General features: G+C 41.6%; 1 protein-coding gene across 11 annotated transcripts in view; it reads left to right on the forward strand.

Annotated features, from left to right (window-relative positions):
• MBNL3 (muscleblind like splicing regulator 3) overlaps nucleotides 1-19,720 on the forward strand; it is a 109,476-nt gene that overhangs the window by 81,088 nt on the left and 8,668 nt on the right. For 4 of the 11 annotated variants that reach the window (XM_082716986.1, XM_082716984.1, XM_082716985.1 and 1 more), the window contains 6 exons: nucleotides 8,966-9,157; nucleotides 10,447-10,683; nucleotides 13,714-13,864; nucleotides 15,367-15,402; nucleotides 18,236-18,330; nucleotides 19,269-19,342. In XM_082716986.1, coding sequence (XP_082573112.1) covers nucleotides 8,966-9,157; nucleotides 10,447-10,683; nucleotides 13,714-13,864; nucleotides 15,367-15,402; nucleotides 18,236-18,330; nucleotides 19,269-19,325 — 768 coding nt within the window. In that variant the 3' untranslated portion in view covers nucleotides 19,326-19,342. The remainder of the gene's footprint in view (nucleotides 1-8,965; nucleotides 9,158-10,446; nucleotides 10,684-13,713; nucleotides 13,865-15,366; nucleotides 15,403-18,235; nucleotides 18,331-19,268; nucleotides 19,343-19,720) is intronic. The other 7 variants (XM_082716989.1, XM_082716988.1, XM_082716991.1 and 4 more) reach the window with 5 other exon arrangements.

A 19,720-nucleotide genomic window follows, 5' to 3' on the forward strand; every position in this document is an offset into this window, starting at 1 on the left:
TGCCGTTATTATGTATACAAAAAACTAACCCCAAGATGATTGATATGATCCTATTTTGTGGTCTAGAAAGCTTTGTAGGCGTGTTGTAATTGCACTAGTGTGAGCAATTTTAAGTGACATTTACCAGTCTGATTTGAAAGAAATGTTCTTTATTATGGATCTTGATATTACTGTAGAAGTAACGTATGATTTTACTTGACTTTTCTGGTACCTTCGCTCCCCAAACAACTCTCTATCCCTTTTAAGCCCCCACCACCCTGATAATCTGATTCTTCTCCCTAGAATAGTCAAGGCTTTGTTTAAATTTCCAGTCCTGATATTTAGATGGTTGCACATTAAGACCCATTTGGTATCACTGGCTTGAACTTCACGTCTTTCCACAAAGCATACTTTGATCTGTTTCTAGGATACCAAGAGAGCACATCTGCTTTCGGAAAATTGAGTATGGTTTGCTTATTATGAGCCCCAGATAAAGGGAATGTCAACCTAAATGGGATGTTCAATGTGACTGAACAATGAATAAAAGCCACACCTAGTCAATTTCGGGGAATGCTTGCTGTAGCAGGCAAGTTTGTTCACTGTATTTAACAGGTCTGAATTGACATTTGCTGGTATAAAATTCTACCCCTGAAAGCTTTTGTTAGCTTTATTAAGGAACTTTAGCGAGTGAGACAAGGAGCGTGACTCCCCAGTGTTTTTCGATGCCATTAAGAGATAGTTTCTCATGTTCACAGAAAAAAAAAAAGTCATGTATAAGAACTCCCCCTGGCATAATTAGGAGGCAAACAGGAGCCCTGTTGAAGAATTTTGAAGGAAATCAGACACACTGGATTGCTCTCAGGCAAACTGATGCTTTTAAATTTCAGTTTCACAACCGGAAATTTTCATTACGGGAGGAAGGGTTCTCACGGATGGATGTAATGTTTGCATATGTGAAGTGCATATGGTGTTGTCAGCCGATTAGAAACACTTCTGATTTAGACGTTTTGCATAGTCTAGATCTATCCATGTCTAGTAAACCCCTTTGGTTTCTCTCTTTGAATGCGGTGATGCACGTGGAAACAGTTCTTTACACGCAGGTGAACTTGACCGACCCAGTCAAGTGTATTCACCTGATGATTTATAATAGAGGTCATGGGTTCAGCCTTTGGGGTGTGCCAAGTCCCCTGGTCTGCTGTTTTTCGTGACTTGAAGTCCTGCAGCCAAGTTAGAGTGTTTCAAACCACAGAGCCTATCAAAAAACTGGTTCCACTCCAGAGCTGTCCTTCCTTGCAAATAGTATCATCTAGTGTATGTCTGAACCCTCCCCACCGTTTTACATCATTTCTATAATTCTCTGTACCAGATACATTTCCCATAAACAAGCTCATATGTTTATCTGACATTAATAGAGCAAGGAATGAAGGTTGAGGTAGCACCTCAGAATATAAAGTTTTGTATCATTCCACAGGACTTTGGACTGTAACAGCGTTAAGCAAATAGAAGCTGAGTTGCAAAATAATTTATTTACTTTTTCATTTTAGAAAATGTTAAGTACTTCAGTGTTTCAGTCATTAAAGACAAAGAATAGCATCCCTCCTTAACCGTGGTACCTTCTACATTTTGCTGATTCCCATCAGAGTTACAGGTTTTCTAGTACATAGAGCTCACATATGGTTCATACACAAAACTAACTTCATTGGCTGAAGCATCTGCCATCTCCCTATTGTCATGGCTCTTTTATTAAAGGTTATGATAAGGGGCGCCTGGGTGGCTCAGCTGGTTAAGCATCTGCCTTTGGCTCAGGTCATGATCTCAGGGTCCTGGGATCAAGCCTGCTTCTCCCTCTCCCTCTGCCTGCCCCTCCCCTTCACATATGCACGCACACTCTCTCAAAATAAATAAAATCTTCTAAAAAAATAAATAAAAGTTATCATGACAAAAGGTGGGCAAGCCATTTTGTAGACTTAGTGGAAAAGGAAACCATGTCCACATTCCAGGTGACCAGTCTCATGATCACTACAGAAATTCCAGTGCCCTTTAATGAAGGTGCTCAAGAGGAATTTTCAGCTTATCTACTCTCTAAACGATAAATGGCAACATTTTGTTCTTTCATCTCGATATGCTTACATCTCCATGTTTTGTAAAGAGATTTTTGCAGAACATTCAAGTTGGTGATGACAGGCATTATGTAATTATTAGGCGAATGTGCTCCTAATATAATTATGACCGTCGTTATCACGTGACGTTCCACACAGACCGAGGTTGACTACATCACACACCACAGGAGTGTGCGGAGTGCAGCTAGCCCCAAACTCCTGTGGATTTTACCATGTTTGCTAAAAGGTTAGCCAAGATTTCACTTTCAGATACTGCAACTGAAGCCTAACATCATTTATTTGTTCAGCAAATTGTTCCCACGGGTAGGCTTACCTGGAGGTTAGTGAAGGCTCAGGGCCCCTCATTTGCATGGTCTCCATCCGAGGCCCTGGGAGGAGCCCCACCGGTGTATTTACAATGTGTTTGTAAAGTTTGCAAAATACATTTGTGTACTCTTGGTGCTTAAGGCTCCCCTCACGCACCCAGCCGCCTAAACTTGAGGCCCTACAAATCCTAGATTCACTCCTGATTGCAATTACTGGTGCAAAGTGGAGTCATTATTCCCGTCCTCTCCCTAGGCTGTGTATGTCACACAGCTTGAAGCTCCTTTTATAGTCAAGCAGAGTAAGTCCCACCAGCAGTAAGTTCGCGGCCTTGTCCCAGCTCGGTTAACACACAATGTGAAACCTTGTTTGTTCAAAGGTGAAATGGAAATGCTACAGTTTTTGCAGCTAAACAGGGATCATTTGTACATGATATCTTTTATGACGCCCCATTGCTCCAATAGTAACAAATCTCAGCATTCTCCCGTTAGCCTCCCCCATATATTCTCATGGGATAAATGCAACATAATCTCCTCTCCGCCCATTTCGTGTCCTCCTCCTGGGGCTCCTGAGCTCCAGTGGCTACAGCCTGGAGCTAATGAGACCATGTGGGCCTGTTAGCGTCTCTGTTCTTGATCACAGTCTAAGGCACAGCAAACTATCCCAGAACTGCTTGTTGATCACAGTGAGTTGAAGGCAGGAAGTTTGGAGGGCTCTGTGAAAAGCTTTTTTTCTGACGGAAGATAAAGCAACAGCAGTGGCCAACAAAATCAATGCCTGACAATCTCACCCTATTGGGGATAGTTTTTTCCTTATCAAAACCATCTCATCTCACGAGAGAAGGCCATGAGGAGACCTCTTGATCATGATCTTAAACTGGTTCCCCCAAAACGGTCCTATTTTGCTTTAGTATACTTTATGCATCTACTAAATATTTTTCTAAAGACTTCTTTATTAGAGAGAGAGAGAGAGCACACAAGAGCGAGGGAGGGCAAGAGGGGCAGAGGGAGAGGGTGAGAGAGAACCTCAAGCTGACTCCCCACTAAGTGTGCAGCCCGGTGCAGGGCTCAATCCCACAACCCTGAGATCATGATCTGAGCCGAAATCAAGAGTTGGACATGTAACCGACTGAGCCACTCAGGCACCCTACATCTTCTAAACCTTTTAAACTCTTCTTTAGCTGGTCTCTACTCTTAAACCATTCTGTGGATGTCAGTCACATTAACAATTTGCTGTCCCCTGGTACCACACATTTTGTAGTAAGAAGTTGCATCTTTTGGTCTGTAGTATCACTAAGACATTTTTCCCAGAACTCTGCATTGGATACCTTCTGCTACTCATGATTTAGCCACTCCAGTTTAAAAATGCACACGTGGGGGCACCTGGGTGGCTCAGTGGGTTGAGCCTCTGCCTTCGGCTCAGGTCATGATCCCAGGGTCCTGGGATTGAGCCCCACATCAGGCTCTCTGCTCGGAGGGGAGCCTGCTTCCTCCCCTCTCTCTGACTGTTTCTCTGCCTACTTGCGATATCTCTCTGTCAAATAAATGAATAAAATCCTTTAAAAAATTTAAAATGGGGCGCCTGGGTGGCTCAGTGGGTTAAGCCGCTGCCTTCGGCTCAGGTCATGATCTCAGAGTCCTGGGATCAAGTCCCACATCGGGCTCTCTGCTCAGCAGGGAGCCTGCTTCCTCCTCTCTCTGCCTGCCTCTCTGCCTACTTGTGATCTCTCTCTGTCAAATAAATAAATAAAATCTTTAAAAAAAAATTAAAATGCACACATACGGGCACCTGGGTAGCTAAGTGGGTTAAGCATCTGCCTTCTGCTCAGGTTAGGATCCCGGTGTCCTGGGATCAAGTCCCACATTGGGCTCCCTGCTCAGCAGGGAGCCTGTTTCTCCCTCTCCCTCTGCCCCTCCACGCCCCCCCGCCCCAGCCGCCGGCTTGTACTCACTCTCTCTCTCAAATAAATAAATCAAAAATCAATCAATCAAAATGCACGCACACATCTATTTGTGTTTGTTTGCACGGGCAGCCACGTGTGTATAAAGTATCCCGTGCTTCTCGCCCTGTTTGACCCAGCATTTCCCATCTATGTGAAAAGACAGTTTGGGGGCAGCCTTCTGCTTAAAATCTCCCTCAGCAAAACTGATGGATTTATTCAATTTCTGTGCTGCCCTTTCTGATCCCCGAGTGTTTCTTTTGTACGGTGACGTTTGAACTGGATTTTTCTAACTGGTAAACCTAAAAGTAATCAACAGCTTAGGAATCGGTTTTCATTCCACTCAGTAAATATTTATTGAGCATCTACTCCATGCCAGGTATTTCAGAGGGTCCGAGGTAGATAAAAAGATAACCTAGAAACAGTCTCTACCCTCTAGGAATATATGATCTAACAATAGTAAGATGGTGAATTCATGTTCTTGTGATTCTCTTAATTTCTGATTTCTACCTGATGTTCTGTATTTTTTTTTTTTTTACAGCTTTGGCCTTTTCTTCTTCTTCTTTTTTTTTTCCCCTCTGTAGAGTTCTCTTTCTATTAGCCATGCAAGGTTTTGCTTTAATTTGTGTTGGTGGTGGTGGCAGTTTGATGAACTGTTGATAATCCCAACCCTTAGCATCCATTTATCCTGGACTCACATGGAAATGTTTATAGTCTTCAGGCTTCTTGCACCTTCTTTGCTTTTCTCAGCTCTTGTCATCGCCCCGCCCTCATCCATATTTCCTTCAATACCCTTTGTTAAAATTGGGCAACACTTGATCTCTTTATACTTTTCCTTTCCTAGTGGAGTACTGATCAATTGTCGCTATTATTACACGGTGGTTCGTCAACAAATAATTTTTAGGTCAGCCCTTGTTCACTTTTCAGGAACAGTCAAAATTGCCTTGCCCGTCTAAAGAAGAGGTCATTTGTCCTCTCGCCAGATTCGTACCTGCAGTAAGCACGTGGTGTTATGCAGATCTGTATCTAGGCGCTCCATTCTAAGTGCTGGCTGACTTGGCAGCTTCTTCCACCAAACACAGGCAGAGATCCAGACCACGACGTGTCCTCCCTTGCACTCTACATTTTACACCTTTCACACTCACACTCCTTTGCCTGCCTGCCTACCTGCAGTGCTTCCTCTTACTTGGACACTTTTGCGATTAAGATCCGAAAAGCCAGACCTAGATGAGAGCAACTCTTCACTTTTGATCCTTGAATTTTTTTTTCCTAGCTCTCTCTTGGGCCACAGTGACTTATTCATTAACAAGTGTGATTAGAACATAAACACCACTATCAGCTTGCGTCTGTTTGCAAAGTCAAGTCTCTATTATTAAGGGACCAATTAACTAGTCTGGAGGTTCCACGGGCCTCCTGCAGTGTGCCTTTTGGCCATCTCAGTCCCCACAGAACAATATTCGGAGAGTGTAGAGGCGACCCAGCAAAAATCTGAAACCAAGATTATTCAGTTGTGCTCCACGTGAAGTTAGTCAAGTCTGAGGGAAATGAAAATTGTACATTTCAGTGTGCTTGCGGATTATGTAAGGACAGAAATTCATATGGTGACAGTACACAGGGCTTCCTTTTATACTATATAAATGCTTGCCAATGAGCAATAAAATTTAGGCATTATGAATGCTAGTCAAAGTTAAGAGTGTTATTTTTCTGGTATTAAAATCAAGTCAACAAATCATTACCAAATTTTTGCCATCCTATAAGAGAAAATGTTTGGTTGTCTACCTCTAGACAGGAGCTCACAGAGAGAATGCCTCAGTTACATTGACTTCAGGCCGGGATTAGCCTCAGTGAGTTAAAGTATTTTGCATTCATCCAGCGATAATTATAATTGACCTTGGATATTATTGAAGTAGCTACAAACAGATCTAAGCTATTGGGCAGACACAAAGATTGCTTTAGCATAGCATTTCACTTCTATTTCCTTGTACTAGATTGAGGGATAACCCAATTTAAATAATAAGTTAACATTCCTTGAATGTATTTCAAGCATAGTCTTTTATTAAATTCTATTACAATGCAGAGATTTTTCAGAATCCTTTAAGACCCAACACGTGTAGCAACGCTCCTAAAATTTTACCTTTACAAGGTTCCATCTATGTTCCCATTCTTAGTCACCAAGTAGTTATCATTGTATAAAGAAATAGTTAAGAATCCTAATTTAGTAACAATTAAAAAATATTTTAGTGAATCCTGTAGTATTAGTTTCAACTTGCAGAATCTTGCCAAAAGTATGAAATTTCTATACATGCACATACAAAATTAGTGCTTCACTCCAGAGACTGACAGAATGCTTTACTCTTTGGAATCCTCTAGAATGAGGGTCAGCGATGGTTTCTGTAAATGACAAAATTATAAATATTTTTTTAAAGCTTTTATTTATTTATTTGACACAGAGAGAGAAATCACAAGTAGGCAGAGAGACAGGCAGAGAGAGGGGGAAACAGGCTCCCCGCTGAGCAGAGAGCCTGATGTGGGGCTCGATCCCAGGACCCTGAGATCATGACCCAAGCCGAAGGTGGAGGCTTAACCTTCTGAGCCACCCAGGCACCCCGACAAAATTGTAAATATTTTAGGCTTCATGGGACAAGAGGCAAAGTTGAGGATCTTATCTACAACTTTTTGTTAATACAGGTCTCCTAATGACAGTGGAATTTATTTAGGTATGCTGAAATATGAATTTCATATACATATACATATTCTTTTTATGTGTTACAAAATATTATTCCTCTTTACTTTTTTTCAACCACTTAAAAATGTAGAAAGCATTCTCACCATCTGGCCATACAAAAGCAAGCAGGCCAGATTTGGCTCAGGAGCTGCGATTTACCAATCCTTACCCTAGAACATAAGCTCTTAGATAGTGGGTAGTCCAGAGCCCAGCACCAATGGTGAATTCTGCGAGGGCTTTAAATTTCCTGAGTTTCATAGACTAGTCCACAGCTTTCCAGGAAGTCCAGGATTAAGGCAGACTAGGGCCCACCATTCTAGAGACAATCACTGACTTTTAAGAGGCATTTCCTTAGGCTCTGGTCATTCCTAGGTACTGTGCCTTCGCTCTTGGGAATTCCTACCCTAGTAGCTAATACTGTTAGAGACACTGAGGGTAAATAAGTGTCTAGATGATCTTGTTATTCATGAATCAGTTGTGTCCACCATTCTTGTTCGCTTTTTAAGACTCAGAGGAAGCTGAAATTCCACACCTCTGGTTCTCAGAGGGAAAACCTGATATTTTCAAATATTTAGGAAATAATTTAGGTTTGAGTGAATATCTGAAACATATTTAAGTGTCCAGACCATTTCAGGCTATAAATAGAAATGAGATTCAACCCACTGGGAATTTTTTTCTTTAAAACCCCATGGATGGGCTCTTGTTAGCTCTCCTGATGGGAAGAACTATAGTAGAGGTATAGGCAGGATGAAAGTTGCTTATTAAAACTGAATCTGTGGGCCAGCTGGGTGGCTCGGTAGGTTAAAGCCTCTGCCTTTGGTTCAGGTCATGATCCCAGGGTCCTGGAATCAAGCCCCGCATCGGGCTCTCTGCTCAGTGGGGAGCCTGCTTCCTCCTCTCTCTCTCTGCCGGCCTCTCTGCCTACTTGTGATCTCTGTCTGTCAAATAAATAAATAAAATCTTAAAAACAAAACAAAAACTGAATGTGTGAGCTTGCAGGCTGCTTAACAGGTAGCTGTTAGCCAAAGCTAAGCTATTCAAATTCATGAAATGGAGTAGTTACTCTGGGGCAGAGGTGGTGGTAGGAAAACCAAAAATGTCTATTTGAAAGTAAATAAGGACTATTTGAAAGTAAAAAGAGCGCAGGTGGCTCAGTTAAGCGTCTGCCTTCAGCTCGGGTCAGGATCCTGGGGTCCTGGGTTCCAGCCCTGGGCGGGCCCGTGCTCAATGGGGAGTCTGCTTGAGGATTCTCTCTCCGTCTCCCTCTGCCCCTTTCCCTACTCAAGTTGCTCTCTCCCTCTCAAATATATAAATAAATCTTTTAAAAAAAAATTCAGTAGTTTTTAAAGAGAATTGTAATAATGGTTCTCACATTTATAAAATGCAAAAAAGCAAAAAAGTATCCAGGAGAAAGAGTGCGGTGACTTCAGTGGGAAATTTACTGTGAACATCAGAGAGAAAAGAGACTTAAAACAGAGTACTCTTGTGTGGTTCAAATACAGAGTTTTTACTCTGGGAAAGAGGAGAACCTGAAGCCGGCCTGCAAGGCACATTGCCTGCATGTATGGTATCATTGGTGGCATGGTTTTTAGGTTAAAAGCAGAAGCACAAGAGAAGACACCTTTCAAAGACATTCCATCAAGAAGACGTAATGTGGCTAATTCGTGACTTAAAATTGTGTGTGTGGTTTGACCAGTTTACCAATAAATTTGTTACTCAATGAGATTGGTTGGTCTAAAGCAACTCCTATGTGGGAATTTATATGAGACGAAAAAGAAACCAGAAGAAACAATGGTAAATTTGGGTATGACTTAGGCTTTTCGAAAGAATGTGTCCTTGTGTAAATAACAGAAAGAAACTACTTACCTCTAATACCTTTTTTCTCTTTTAAACATACAGACTTCTTTTCCTATGAATCCATCACTTGCGGCTAATCCTGGAATGGCTTTCAATCCTTACTTACCCCATCCTGGGATGGGCCTGGTTCCTGCTGAGCTCATACCGAATGCCCCCATTCTGATTTCTGGAAACCCGCCTCTCGCATTGCCCGCAGCTGCTGGTCCCAAACTGATGCGTTCGGATAAACTGGAGGTATTGGAGAAATATACAAATACCTATGGGGTAGATACTAACCTCATGCACAAAACAACATACTCAGAGCCCGGGGTTGTGAATGCCTAAAATAAGTGCACCTGGGTTTCTAGCTTAGGGAATACAGCCTCGGTAAAACGGTAAAGGTGCTCCTATGCAGTTGTCCCCTGCTGTGAAGGACCTTGATCCGCTTGTACAACAGGTCAAACAATGTTTTAGCATGCCCAGCCACGGATTTGCTGTGGAACAGGAAGCCTGGGGGGAATGATCCTTTTCTCCAGGCTCCTGCTTTAGAGACTGCAATGAACTGTATTTTTTTTTTAAGATTTTATTTATTTATCAGAGAGAGAGGGAGAGAGAACGAGCACAGGCAGACAGAATGGCAGGCAGAGGCAGAGGGAGAAGCAGGCTCCCTGCTGAGCAAGGAGCCCGATGTGGGACTCGATCCCAGGACGATGGGATCATGACCTGAGCCGAAGGCAGCTGCTTAACCAACTGAGCCACCCAGGCGTCCCAATGAACTGTATTTTTAATGAGTCTCTACTTGCTAGAATAATCAAACGGGGGGGGGGGATAAAAAAAAACATAGACTAACTCTCTATGAATGCAGAATGTGAAACGAGTATCATAGTGTCTAAACCTTTTTCTCCGTCTTAAGAAAGACACCACCCCAGCCCACCTTCTGCCTACGAAAAGGCAATGTAAAAGAAACTTCAAAGCGCATTTTGATTTACGCAAGTCCTTCAGTCTTCTCTTGTCATTCTTCATAGATTGAAAGAAATAGCTAGTCCGTTTCCTACAGAGTCAACGCCATCAGCTGAACTTGAATGCCTGCGCTGTATCGTAGTACAATCTGATTGGACACGTAGCTCAGTTGTGATCCACGATTTTGCTGGGAAAGATTGCGTGCTTGTGTGATAAAGACTCATCTCGGACTTGAGCAAAACAGCCCCCTCTTGCAAATTTGGCTAATTACACTTCAGGCTGTGAATTAACTGGAAGATTATAAAGTGGTCTTCCACAGTCCTTTTAAGCACTTCTGTTTCAACGTAAGGAAAACAGACAACTTTCCTTGGGAGGGAGCAGAGTGTTTTCTTCCCTAGGACTAGAAATGTCTAGGTTTACACCTCACAGTGACTATGGCTTTACCTTATCCTTCAGCTTTGTAGATCGTTCCTAAATGGAAGACAAAATCACGTAGACTACTGCCCTCACACTCGCTGGCAAGTAAAAGCTAATCACCTTCCAGGCATCAGTGTGATGTGTGTTTTGTTTTGTTTTAATTTCAGGTTTGCCGAGAATTCCAGCGTGGAAATTGTACCCGTGGTGAGAACGATTGTCGCTATGCTCACCCTACGGATGTTTCCATGATTGAGGCAAGTGATAATACCGTGACAATCTGCATGGATTACATCAAGGGACGATGCACCCGGGAGAAGTGCAGGTACTTTCATCCTCCTGCACACCTGCAAGCCAAACTCAGGGCAGCTCATCACCAGATGAACCACTCAGCTGCCTCTGCTATGGTGAGTAGGAAGGAGGCAGGTGTTGGGGGCCGTTGCGGGGTAATGATAGTATGTTCCCCAGCGTGTCAAATACCCTTGTAGCCATGATCTTGGATGGTCATGAATAGATATCACTCTGAATAGCCAGGGTTATGAGCTGGAGAAGAGAGAACCTGTTTATTCTGCTTCATTCACTGAAATTTTCTCAAAATAATCATTTCAAAGCTTTGCTAATGATTTTTCATCGACTGTGCTTTTTTCCCATCTTTAGAGGAAGGCTAAATTATATAATTTAAACGGAAAATTATTTTTGAGTGGTTTTTGATAGCCTGACTCATTCTAATAACCTACAAAGGCAATAAGTTACCTCTTGGCCCCATGAGGGATGCTCTGCTAGTAAGGATGCTTTGCTAGTAACACACAACACTCCAGTGTGATGGGTTGAGAAACAGGAATTGGAGTTATTTAAGTTGGTCATAGCTGTCCGTGACTTTGATAAGCAACTTGCAGTTTCTTTTTTGATGTGAGCCTTTCCTCGTGTTATAGGGTATAATAATCCCAATAAGGGGCCAAACCCTGATGAAATCTCATGTTTCTGGGCTGTAGAGGGGAGGAGGAAAATACTCACCCACATGATCCTGAAGGCCACGACAGGAACTTGCCTCTTCCTAAAAGAGATGTATTTATTTTCAAACATCTCTATTTGTGAAGAAGGTTTTCCTCACATTGAGTCAAAATCTACCTTGCCATCACCAGAACTTAACACTGATTTCATTACACAAAATAAGTCAGTCCCTACTCTGTAGGAGTGGGACTCTCGTGTCTTTTTTCTAAGGCAAATACTCCAAATATCTCTCAGTTTTTCCCAGGGAGGGTAGATGGAAGGACACAGCACCAGTTCTCTCCCTTGATCTGGAAATCAATCTGTTGATGAATTTTGAAACAAACTTTACCAAGTGGTTTTTGTCTTAAATTCTTTCAAATGAAGGGATTTTAAGCTACGAAAATAGCAAGGTCTCCAGAATATTCAGTGCAGGTGTGGGTCTGTAATAGAGAGGAGGAATGCAGTATGCCCCCAAGAGGAAAGGTTCTCATATGCCTGGGATGTACAAGGAATTTCTTGCTTACACCATTGAGCACGTGTTTCATGCTCAGTCATAGGGTCTCCCTATGTATGTGTCTATTTCTCCTGACTTGGGTGTATTTGGTAGAAGACATAGAAGTCAGCCCCAAATTTCCATGTAGAGGGTTAACTATTTATTACCTGATAGGCCTTCATTTAGTAGTCGTGAATACCAATATAAAATTCCTTTCTGAGTAACTGATCAGAGCAGAATCTTAGCAGTAAGGTCAGATTGGCCACCAGAATTGGTTTGAGGTAAGATCAAGTAAAGGAGGCTCCTTGAAGTTAAATAAGCTTTCTGGAATGCTACTTAGTCAGCAAAAAAAGAAAAGAAAGCAGTCTTGCCATTTGCAATGATGTGGATGGAACTAGAGGGTATTATACTAAGCAAAATAAGTCAGAGAAAGACAATTATCATGTGATCGCACTGATATGTGGAATTTGGGAAACAGGACAGAGGATCATAGGGAGGAGAGGAAAGAATAAAACAGGATGAAACCAGAGAGGGAGACAAACCCTAAGAGACTCTTAATCATAGGAAACAGACTGAGGGCTGCTGGAGTGGAGCGTGTGGAGGGCTGGGGTGGCTGGGGGAGGGGCAGGAGGGAGCGAGCACCATATAATGAGCACTGGGGGTTAGAGAAGACTGAGGAATCACTGACCTCTACCTCTGAAACTAGTAATACACTATATATTAATTAATTGAATTTAATTTTAAAAACTTTAAAAGATAAATAAAAGAAGCCAGGCATTAAAAAAATGTAAGCTTTCTATATTTTTAAAGATTCAGAGCTGAAATGCTTCGTAAAGTTGTGGTTTTTTTTACCTGCTTCATGTTCACGTACGTAGCTCAGCTTGACTTCACCAAAAGCAGTTTGCACACATTTAAAAGCAAAAGAGAGGAAGGGTAAATATTTAGTTCCCAAAGGAAAATAGAGATAGCTTTAGACTTTGAGATCCACAGGAAAAAGGAGGTCATGGCTTGCCCCCTTTTTGGCGTATAGAATGCTAGTCACTCAACATAAGGGTTCCTGTCTCCTTAAGAATTTGGAGAATACCCGAGTTTTATCGCCGGGACATATTTTTAAGTCACGTGTAATTTGCTGACAAAAAAAAAAAAATGTAAAAAGTCATGTCAAACTTCTCCAGTGAATCTGATCAGGGGCAAATTTGACTGAGTATTATAAGCACAGTGGGATTTTGAAAGAAGTGTAGACATGAAAGAAGGATTTTAAATTCTAATGCATTTTAGAATTAAACCTGATAAGGACTTAATGAAGCCAGTGATACATCTTGAAATGAACAGCAAGCATCTATAAATGAGAATTGCATGCATTTTGCTAACTGTGTCACCTGGGTGAGGCGGGTAGTGGGGAAGAAAAGAATTTATTTGCTTTTCCCTTATATGTTAGTTGAGACAAGCACAGTTCTGGATTTGGACCCGAAGCTCTTTCATAATTTGGATTTTGTTTTATGGAACTACAGTATCAGACTCTGACCACCCGACATCTGTTTTATCACCTATATGCCCTTGATCTCCTAGATCCATGTTGGAATTTGAGCTGGCAAAAATCCCTTTCCTGCTCTATCTGTTGCTTCTGCTCATCTCATTGTAATGGATTCAGGAATGAACATCCCCAAGGTGTTAATTTCAAATGATTATTTGCTGTTAAGCTTCAGGTCACATCTTGCTCAAATGAGGAGGCCCCTTTTTATTTGCCTAAATGAGTGAAGTTGAAAATCAGGGTTTTTCCCCTGTATGTTTATTTCCCATTGGGAACTAAGTACTCATCTAGTCCGTTGCTCAGTGGATAGGCTACCGTGGCAAAGGGTTCCCGGGCCATGCCTTATCTAACTGCTGCTTGCTCGCTTTGAGTACATTTTTTACCTTCTCTGGTGCTATGTATTAATCCCTCCCTCCCTCACAGGCCCTCCAGCCTGGTATGCTTCAACTGATACCAAAGAGATCGGCACTTGAAAAGACCAATGGTGCCACTCCGGTCTTTAACCCCAGTGTTTTCCACTGCCAGCAGGCTCTGGCTAACCTGCAGCTCCCTCAGCCGGCATTTATCCCTGCAGGTGAGAACAGGGCTCTGGGCCGCGCGAGTCTAGAGATGTTGTGAATGTGTACAGCGCACGCCAGCTGCCAAAGAGCTTTAAAGCGAGCACTGTCTGCGGGAGTTTGGGTTGGAAATAAAATAAGGCTTTTAGACTTGATCTGCCAGTCTATAGCACCAAATGTTTCTGTGATTCCTTAAGAGTAATGGTTCGAAATCAAATGAGAAAAAAATTGACTGTCAACATTTTTCCTTTTAGCATTTCTTAGTTTTTGCTTCTGATGATTGTTTTCACTTGGTTCGGTCTCAAACTAATTCCTTGACTCTTAGGTATCACTTGAAAAGACACTGGTCATCCCTCAAAAAAAAAAAAAAAAGTGTTTCCCAGCTTCAGCATTGCAACGATACATAATCTGTGTATCTTTGATATGCCAAAGATAGTGATAATAAAACTACCCTTGAACTTATAATGTAGTTATAAGACAGTATAGCGTGTGTGTGTGGGTATGTGTATATATATCTCACATACTTTTATCCTTTAACTCTTATATCAATTAATATAAAAAATAGAGCAGTTTACCATATTTTCCTGATACTATGCAGGAAATTTTGTTACCTTCTACATTCAAATGTATGTAATAGCATAACAGTTTTGTACCAAATTGAACAGAAAATTTTGTTCAAGTAAATATCATATATAAGGGGAAATACTGTTCTTCCTGTGGTTCAGTACTTAAGAATGATCATATAGTCTCTTAGGAATAAATTGAAAATACTAACCACTGGGAGTACAGTAGATTTTTTTTTTTACAAGAATCATAAATGCCCCAGTTGGGAAACTATTATTAAATGAAGCTGACATACTTTCAAATTAGGTTAGAAAGCCTTATTAATTGCATAAACATGCTAAGCACATGGCATTGTATACCTACACTTGAAAACACCCATTGGTTAATTGATAAATTAATCAGCTAATTAATTTAGAAGGAAACCATAGAAACCCAGTCTTTAGTTACTAACCACAGTAGTTATTTATTTTAAAAACAGAAGTTTTATAATTTTTAGACTTTTTTTGCTGGATATGGCTAAGGTATAATCTAGACTTAGAAACGAAATATCCAGAAGAATCCTTTTCCCCTCAATTAATAACAAAATTAAAATCTGTCAGGCTCAGTGCCCCCTCTTGATTAAAAGCCTATTTGGCCTATGTTCGTAGTCATGTTCACAGTTGTGAGGTGGATGAGGCTGTGGTAATTTAAATGCAATTTAAGCGAGGTAATTCCTTTAAGGAAAAAAATTAATGTTCATTTTTATACCTAAGAATCCAAGAATTACTTTGATTACCTGGGTTGGGGAGCTTAAAACTAAGCTGTAATTGTAAGCATGGGGTTTACTGGATTTGCATGTGCTCATTAATTAATATTGCAAAGAATATCTTTCTAGTTAAAAATGATTTCTCTCTGTAAAGATTTAATAATGAAATCTCTCTCCTTTACTTTTCACGCTTTTCTGCATGGTGTACAGGGCCAATACTGTGCATGGCACCCGCTTCAAGTGTTGGTAGGTTTTGTACAAACATTCTCACCTTTTTTTAATCCAAAAAAGTGTTTTTCTGTCATGACTGTGAAAGAGATGATTGACTGGGTGATGTGGTTCACGGGCCACTGGCTTGGGAGGAAGGGGCATTTGGAAAGCGTCAGGGCACAAAGAAGAGAGAAAACAATGTCAAGAAGCTTAGAATGGTATTGTGTTCTGCCTTTGCTCTATGGAAGGCCGAGCATATTAACCACAAAAGTTGCGAGAAGGTACTTGCTTCTCACTCTAGTTTCAACACTGTGGCTAGGGACCTTTCCCTCTCCCGCTATTATAATGCAGATAGACCATCATTGGAATCATTTATATGTATATACATCCTAGAAAACCAGTTGCACGCTAAGCTATAAGCAGGTTAGGGTACTTCGTCCCAAATAGGAAGAAAGTAAGAGAATTCTGCACTTTTGTATTTTAAAGCTGGTAGTTTAGCACCATTTGAACATTTTCTGGAGAGTGAAGATTTCATAGGGTGCTGTCTGTCTCACATCTCTGTAGAAGGACAACAGTGCTACACTCTTGAGTCCTAGGTGGTCTCCACTGGAGCCCAATGTGGACCCTGCTATTTCTCTCCTTTCTTCCTAAAAACTGCAGCTGAAGTATTTGGAAGCATTTCCTTAGCCAGCCAGAATGGGAAGTTTCATTCTTAGCTTTACATTTGTTGCTTTCAACATGTGATTTGCAAAGTCTAACAAAACATTTCTTCCGCTCCTACTCCCGCCAGAGTTCTCCAGAAGATCTTAATCATTCAGTACTCTACGTTGACAAGGGATGAGTTAGGCTAAGCCAGAGCCTTCTCTGGTGTTCTGGGATGAATTCCATGGTGTTCTGGGAGGAAGTGCCAGGTGCATGGGACCCAGGCACAACAGAATCTTTTCAAAATGACTCTTTGGGGATATTTGATTCTTAACAATCTACCCACGGATCCTTTAATCAGTCACCAATACATCTGGTAGCCGTCTCAAGACCATTTTTACCATCACTAACACTGAAGAAGAGAGGAAAGAGACTTGTTTGCATTGTAGGAGTTCGCAGTCCCTCCAGCCCATGGGCACAGACACAGGGAGGAACTGTCCCACCGCACCCCCCACCCCACCATGTCATAGCCATCCAAGACTTTTCATACTTTTTGAGAGTTTGCCACAGCCTGACGTCTGTCCTGTTGCTTGACCAGAGCAGATGCAGAACCCCAAAGGGCCAAACAGGCTTACTGAAACAAAAAGATCAAAATGACACACAGTAGTAGGACTCACGAACCTCCAAGGCAAGGGTTGACCTCTGGCCTTAGAGGTGGGGCCTCCATTACGGAGCGGTCGGCTGTTCCCTGTAGAAAGTAAACCATGTCCACTGATACTAACAGGAGCAACACGCATGTATGATTAGAACAGACTTCTACAAGTTGGTAAACTGCTTCTTTCTCTTCACATTTTGTGACTCTGCCCCCTATCTTTTCACCTAAGAGCTCTGTGTAGGAATGTAAACTGCATGCTTTAGTGGCACTGCTTCTGGTATAGTTGGTGTGCTCCGAAAGGGAAAATGAGGGTGGTTTTAGAATCAGCAGGTGATACACTAAGGGATGTCTCTACGTAGGTAATGGGTAACTGGAGATACACTTAAGGGGTGACTACAGGATTTCTGTTAATCACCACTTGGGGTACATTTGTGGCTTCTGTGACATTGTTATATATTGATTTTCCTCTCTCCAGGCCATTTGCTTTCTCTGTAGACGTTCAGAAAATCTGAATTCAATAGATGTAGACATAAATTATTATATATGCACACTCGCCATTCGCGCCGTGCCATTCACACGTTAATTCCTTAGTTTGCTTTCCAGAATGAGCTAGAAACGAGAAAAGCATCCCAAAACCTTTTAAAATGAGATACAAACTAGAAAAAGTGGGGGGGGGGGAATCCTGAAAGAGACGTGACAGCTGCTAGCCCTACAGTCCTTGCTTTAATAATTGTGATGAAGACAAGGTTTTGTCGGATATTTACGAGGAAGAACCCCATGTGTGTGTTTGACAAACAGCCTAGGTTTCCAAGGGATTTGCCAGAGGTGTACTTTAAAAACCTGCGTGCATAGCCCACTGTATTCTTCATATACTTGCCCACCACATACCACTGGTCAAACTGCCATTTGTGTGTGTGTGTGTGTGTGTGTGTAGATCAGGTAAGTCTACCTGTAACTGTCTCTTTGCACTGCCAATCTAGTGATGATACTCAAGTCTCTAAGTTAGTGAATATGTGTGTGTGTGTGTGTGTGTGTGTGTGTGTGTGTATAGATCAGGTAAGTCTACCTGTAACTGTCTCTTTGCACTGCCAATCTAGTGATGATAGTCAAGTCTCTAAGTTAGTGAACCCAAGCACCAATTCACACTTTCCCACTCACATTTCAGATGTGCCTTCCAGTCACTTGTCTGCCTGACTAGGTATTCTGATAGCTAGCCTTGGTAAAATCAGCTTTTGTCATACGCATTCATCATAACCCCTTCCGACAATGTGGCCTTTTAAGTCAACTATCTAATGGGATTCTGCTAAACAACGAGCTGTTGAGAATGATTCCATTTTCCTCAATGGTGACTATAATTGGCTTTCCCCTTTTCTCTTTTTAAATTTTTCCCCCTTCCACGCTGTGTTGCTTTGCACTGACTGTGATTGCATGTTGCACCCCGGTGTGTCCATTACGATGATGTCACATGGCTTGTTGCTGGGGTACCTACCATGCCCCATCCCATCGTTTCTGTCCTGGTTGCATAAACCCTCCACCCTCCCGTGTGTTGCTTCCATGGTTTCCTACTGAAAGTGCCCATGATGCACGGCGCGCCTCCTACCACTGTGTCTGCGGCAACAACACCTGCCACCAACCTTCCGTTCGCTGCGGCGGCTACAGGCAATCAGGTTTGGCTATTTCTTTTACCTGTTCAGACCTAGACAACGACCGTGTGTTGGTAAGGCCCCGTATATGCCTTTGGGATTGGCGAGAGACATTGATCTGTCCTCCTGTGTGTTTCTTAAGGAGTCGTTACATTTTGTGTATCTTCCTGCAACGAACCAGCAGTTTTCTCATTTTGAATTAGTTACCAGAGGTCGCTCTTCCTATACTGTGCTCACGATCGCTGCTGTCACACCAATCCTCAAACACATATACGAAGTACTCCTTGAATGCTTCCTCATTGGTCAAGAGAAGAATTGATTTTATTTTATTACCATTGTTTCGGTTATTGTGTTTGAACCTGCACTTAGTACTATCATCGCCTTTTACCTTCACACCTGCTGGAAAGAAAGCCAAATAATGCACTTCTTTCCAGGGCTCAGATACCCTTACCATTACCCCGTGATGACATCAGAGATGTCCCACTGACACTCTGACGCTCGGTGACACTCAGTGATGACACCAGAGATCTCACACGGGCATTAGATGTGCCTGTGTTGTTGTGATTTTCATTTGCTTTAGGTATTTACAGGCAGAGTCCCAAAACAAATTTTAAACTGGGGGAGAGTCTCCAAATTGTCATGAGATACATATAACAATCATCATGTAACATGAGGGCCGTTTTGCCTTATTAAGGTGGTAACCGCGCTTTAAGACTACACGTTCCACCGCTGCTTCAATTACAAGTGTGATAACCACACAGCACACAGAGCATTAATCCACTGGGGTAATAAGCCACATTCTAATCCACGCTTTGCAAAATTAACTATTAGTGGATATGGTTAATATGTTTCAATTTTTCTGCAAAATTGATTATGCTTTTTAATTGCCATGTCCAGTGAACAAAATAAATGGGATTCTTTCAAGAAACTATTTTAATCTACAATCTTTTTTACTACTATAGATACCCCCATTATCAATAGATGAACTGAATAGCAGCATGTTTGTTTCACAGATGTAGAAGTTACCAGTAGAACAGTAAGTTTCTTTAAGTATTAATATGAATATTATTTATAGATGATATCTTTTATTTACACAATTGCATTTGCTAAAGGCTTTGGTAAATATTTTCATTAATAGGCATTGCTTATAACTTAGAGCTTGAGTTTAGCACTCCAAAATTTCCAAATTGAAATGTGGAGAACAAATACGCAATTTTTTTCTGTGAAAAAAAATGACAGCCAGTACTGTTTTCCCAATGAGCTTACAAATTCTGAGATGTTTTCCTGTTATTAAAGGAGTGTGAGTTGTCAGCCCAAGGCACAGATCACTTTTGAATATTAATTCCTTAACACTTTTCTACCTTCGTTGTGTTGCTGTTGTTGAAGCAAAGTAATTTTGTTACAGTCTGACTAC

Source organism: Mustela nivalis (genome assembly GCF_964662115.1).
Source record: "Mustela nivalis genome assembly, chromosome: X".
NCBI classification, from domain to species: domain Eukaryota; kingdom Metazoa; phylum Chordata; class Mammalia; order Carnivora; family Mustelidae; genus Mustela; species Mustela nivalis.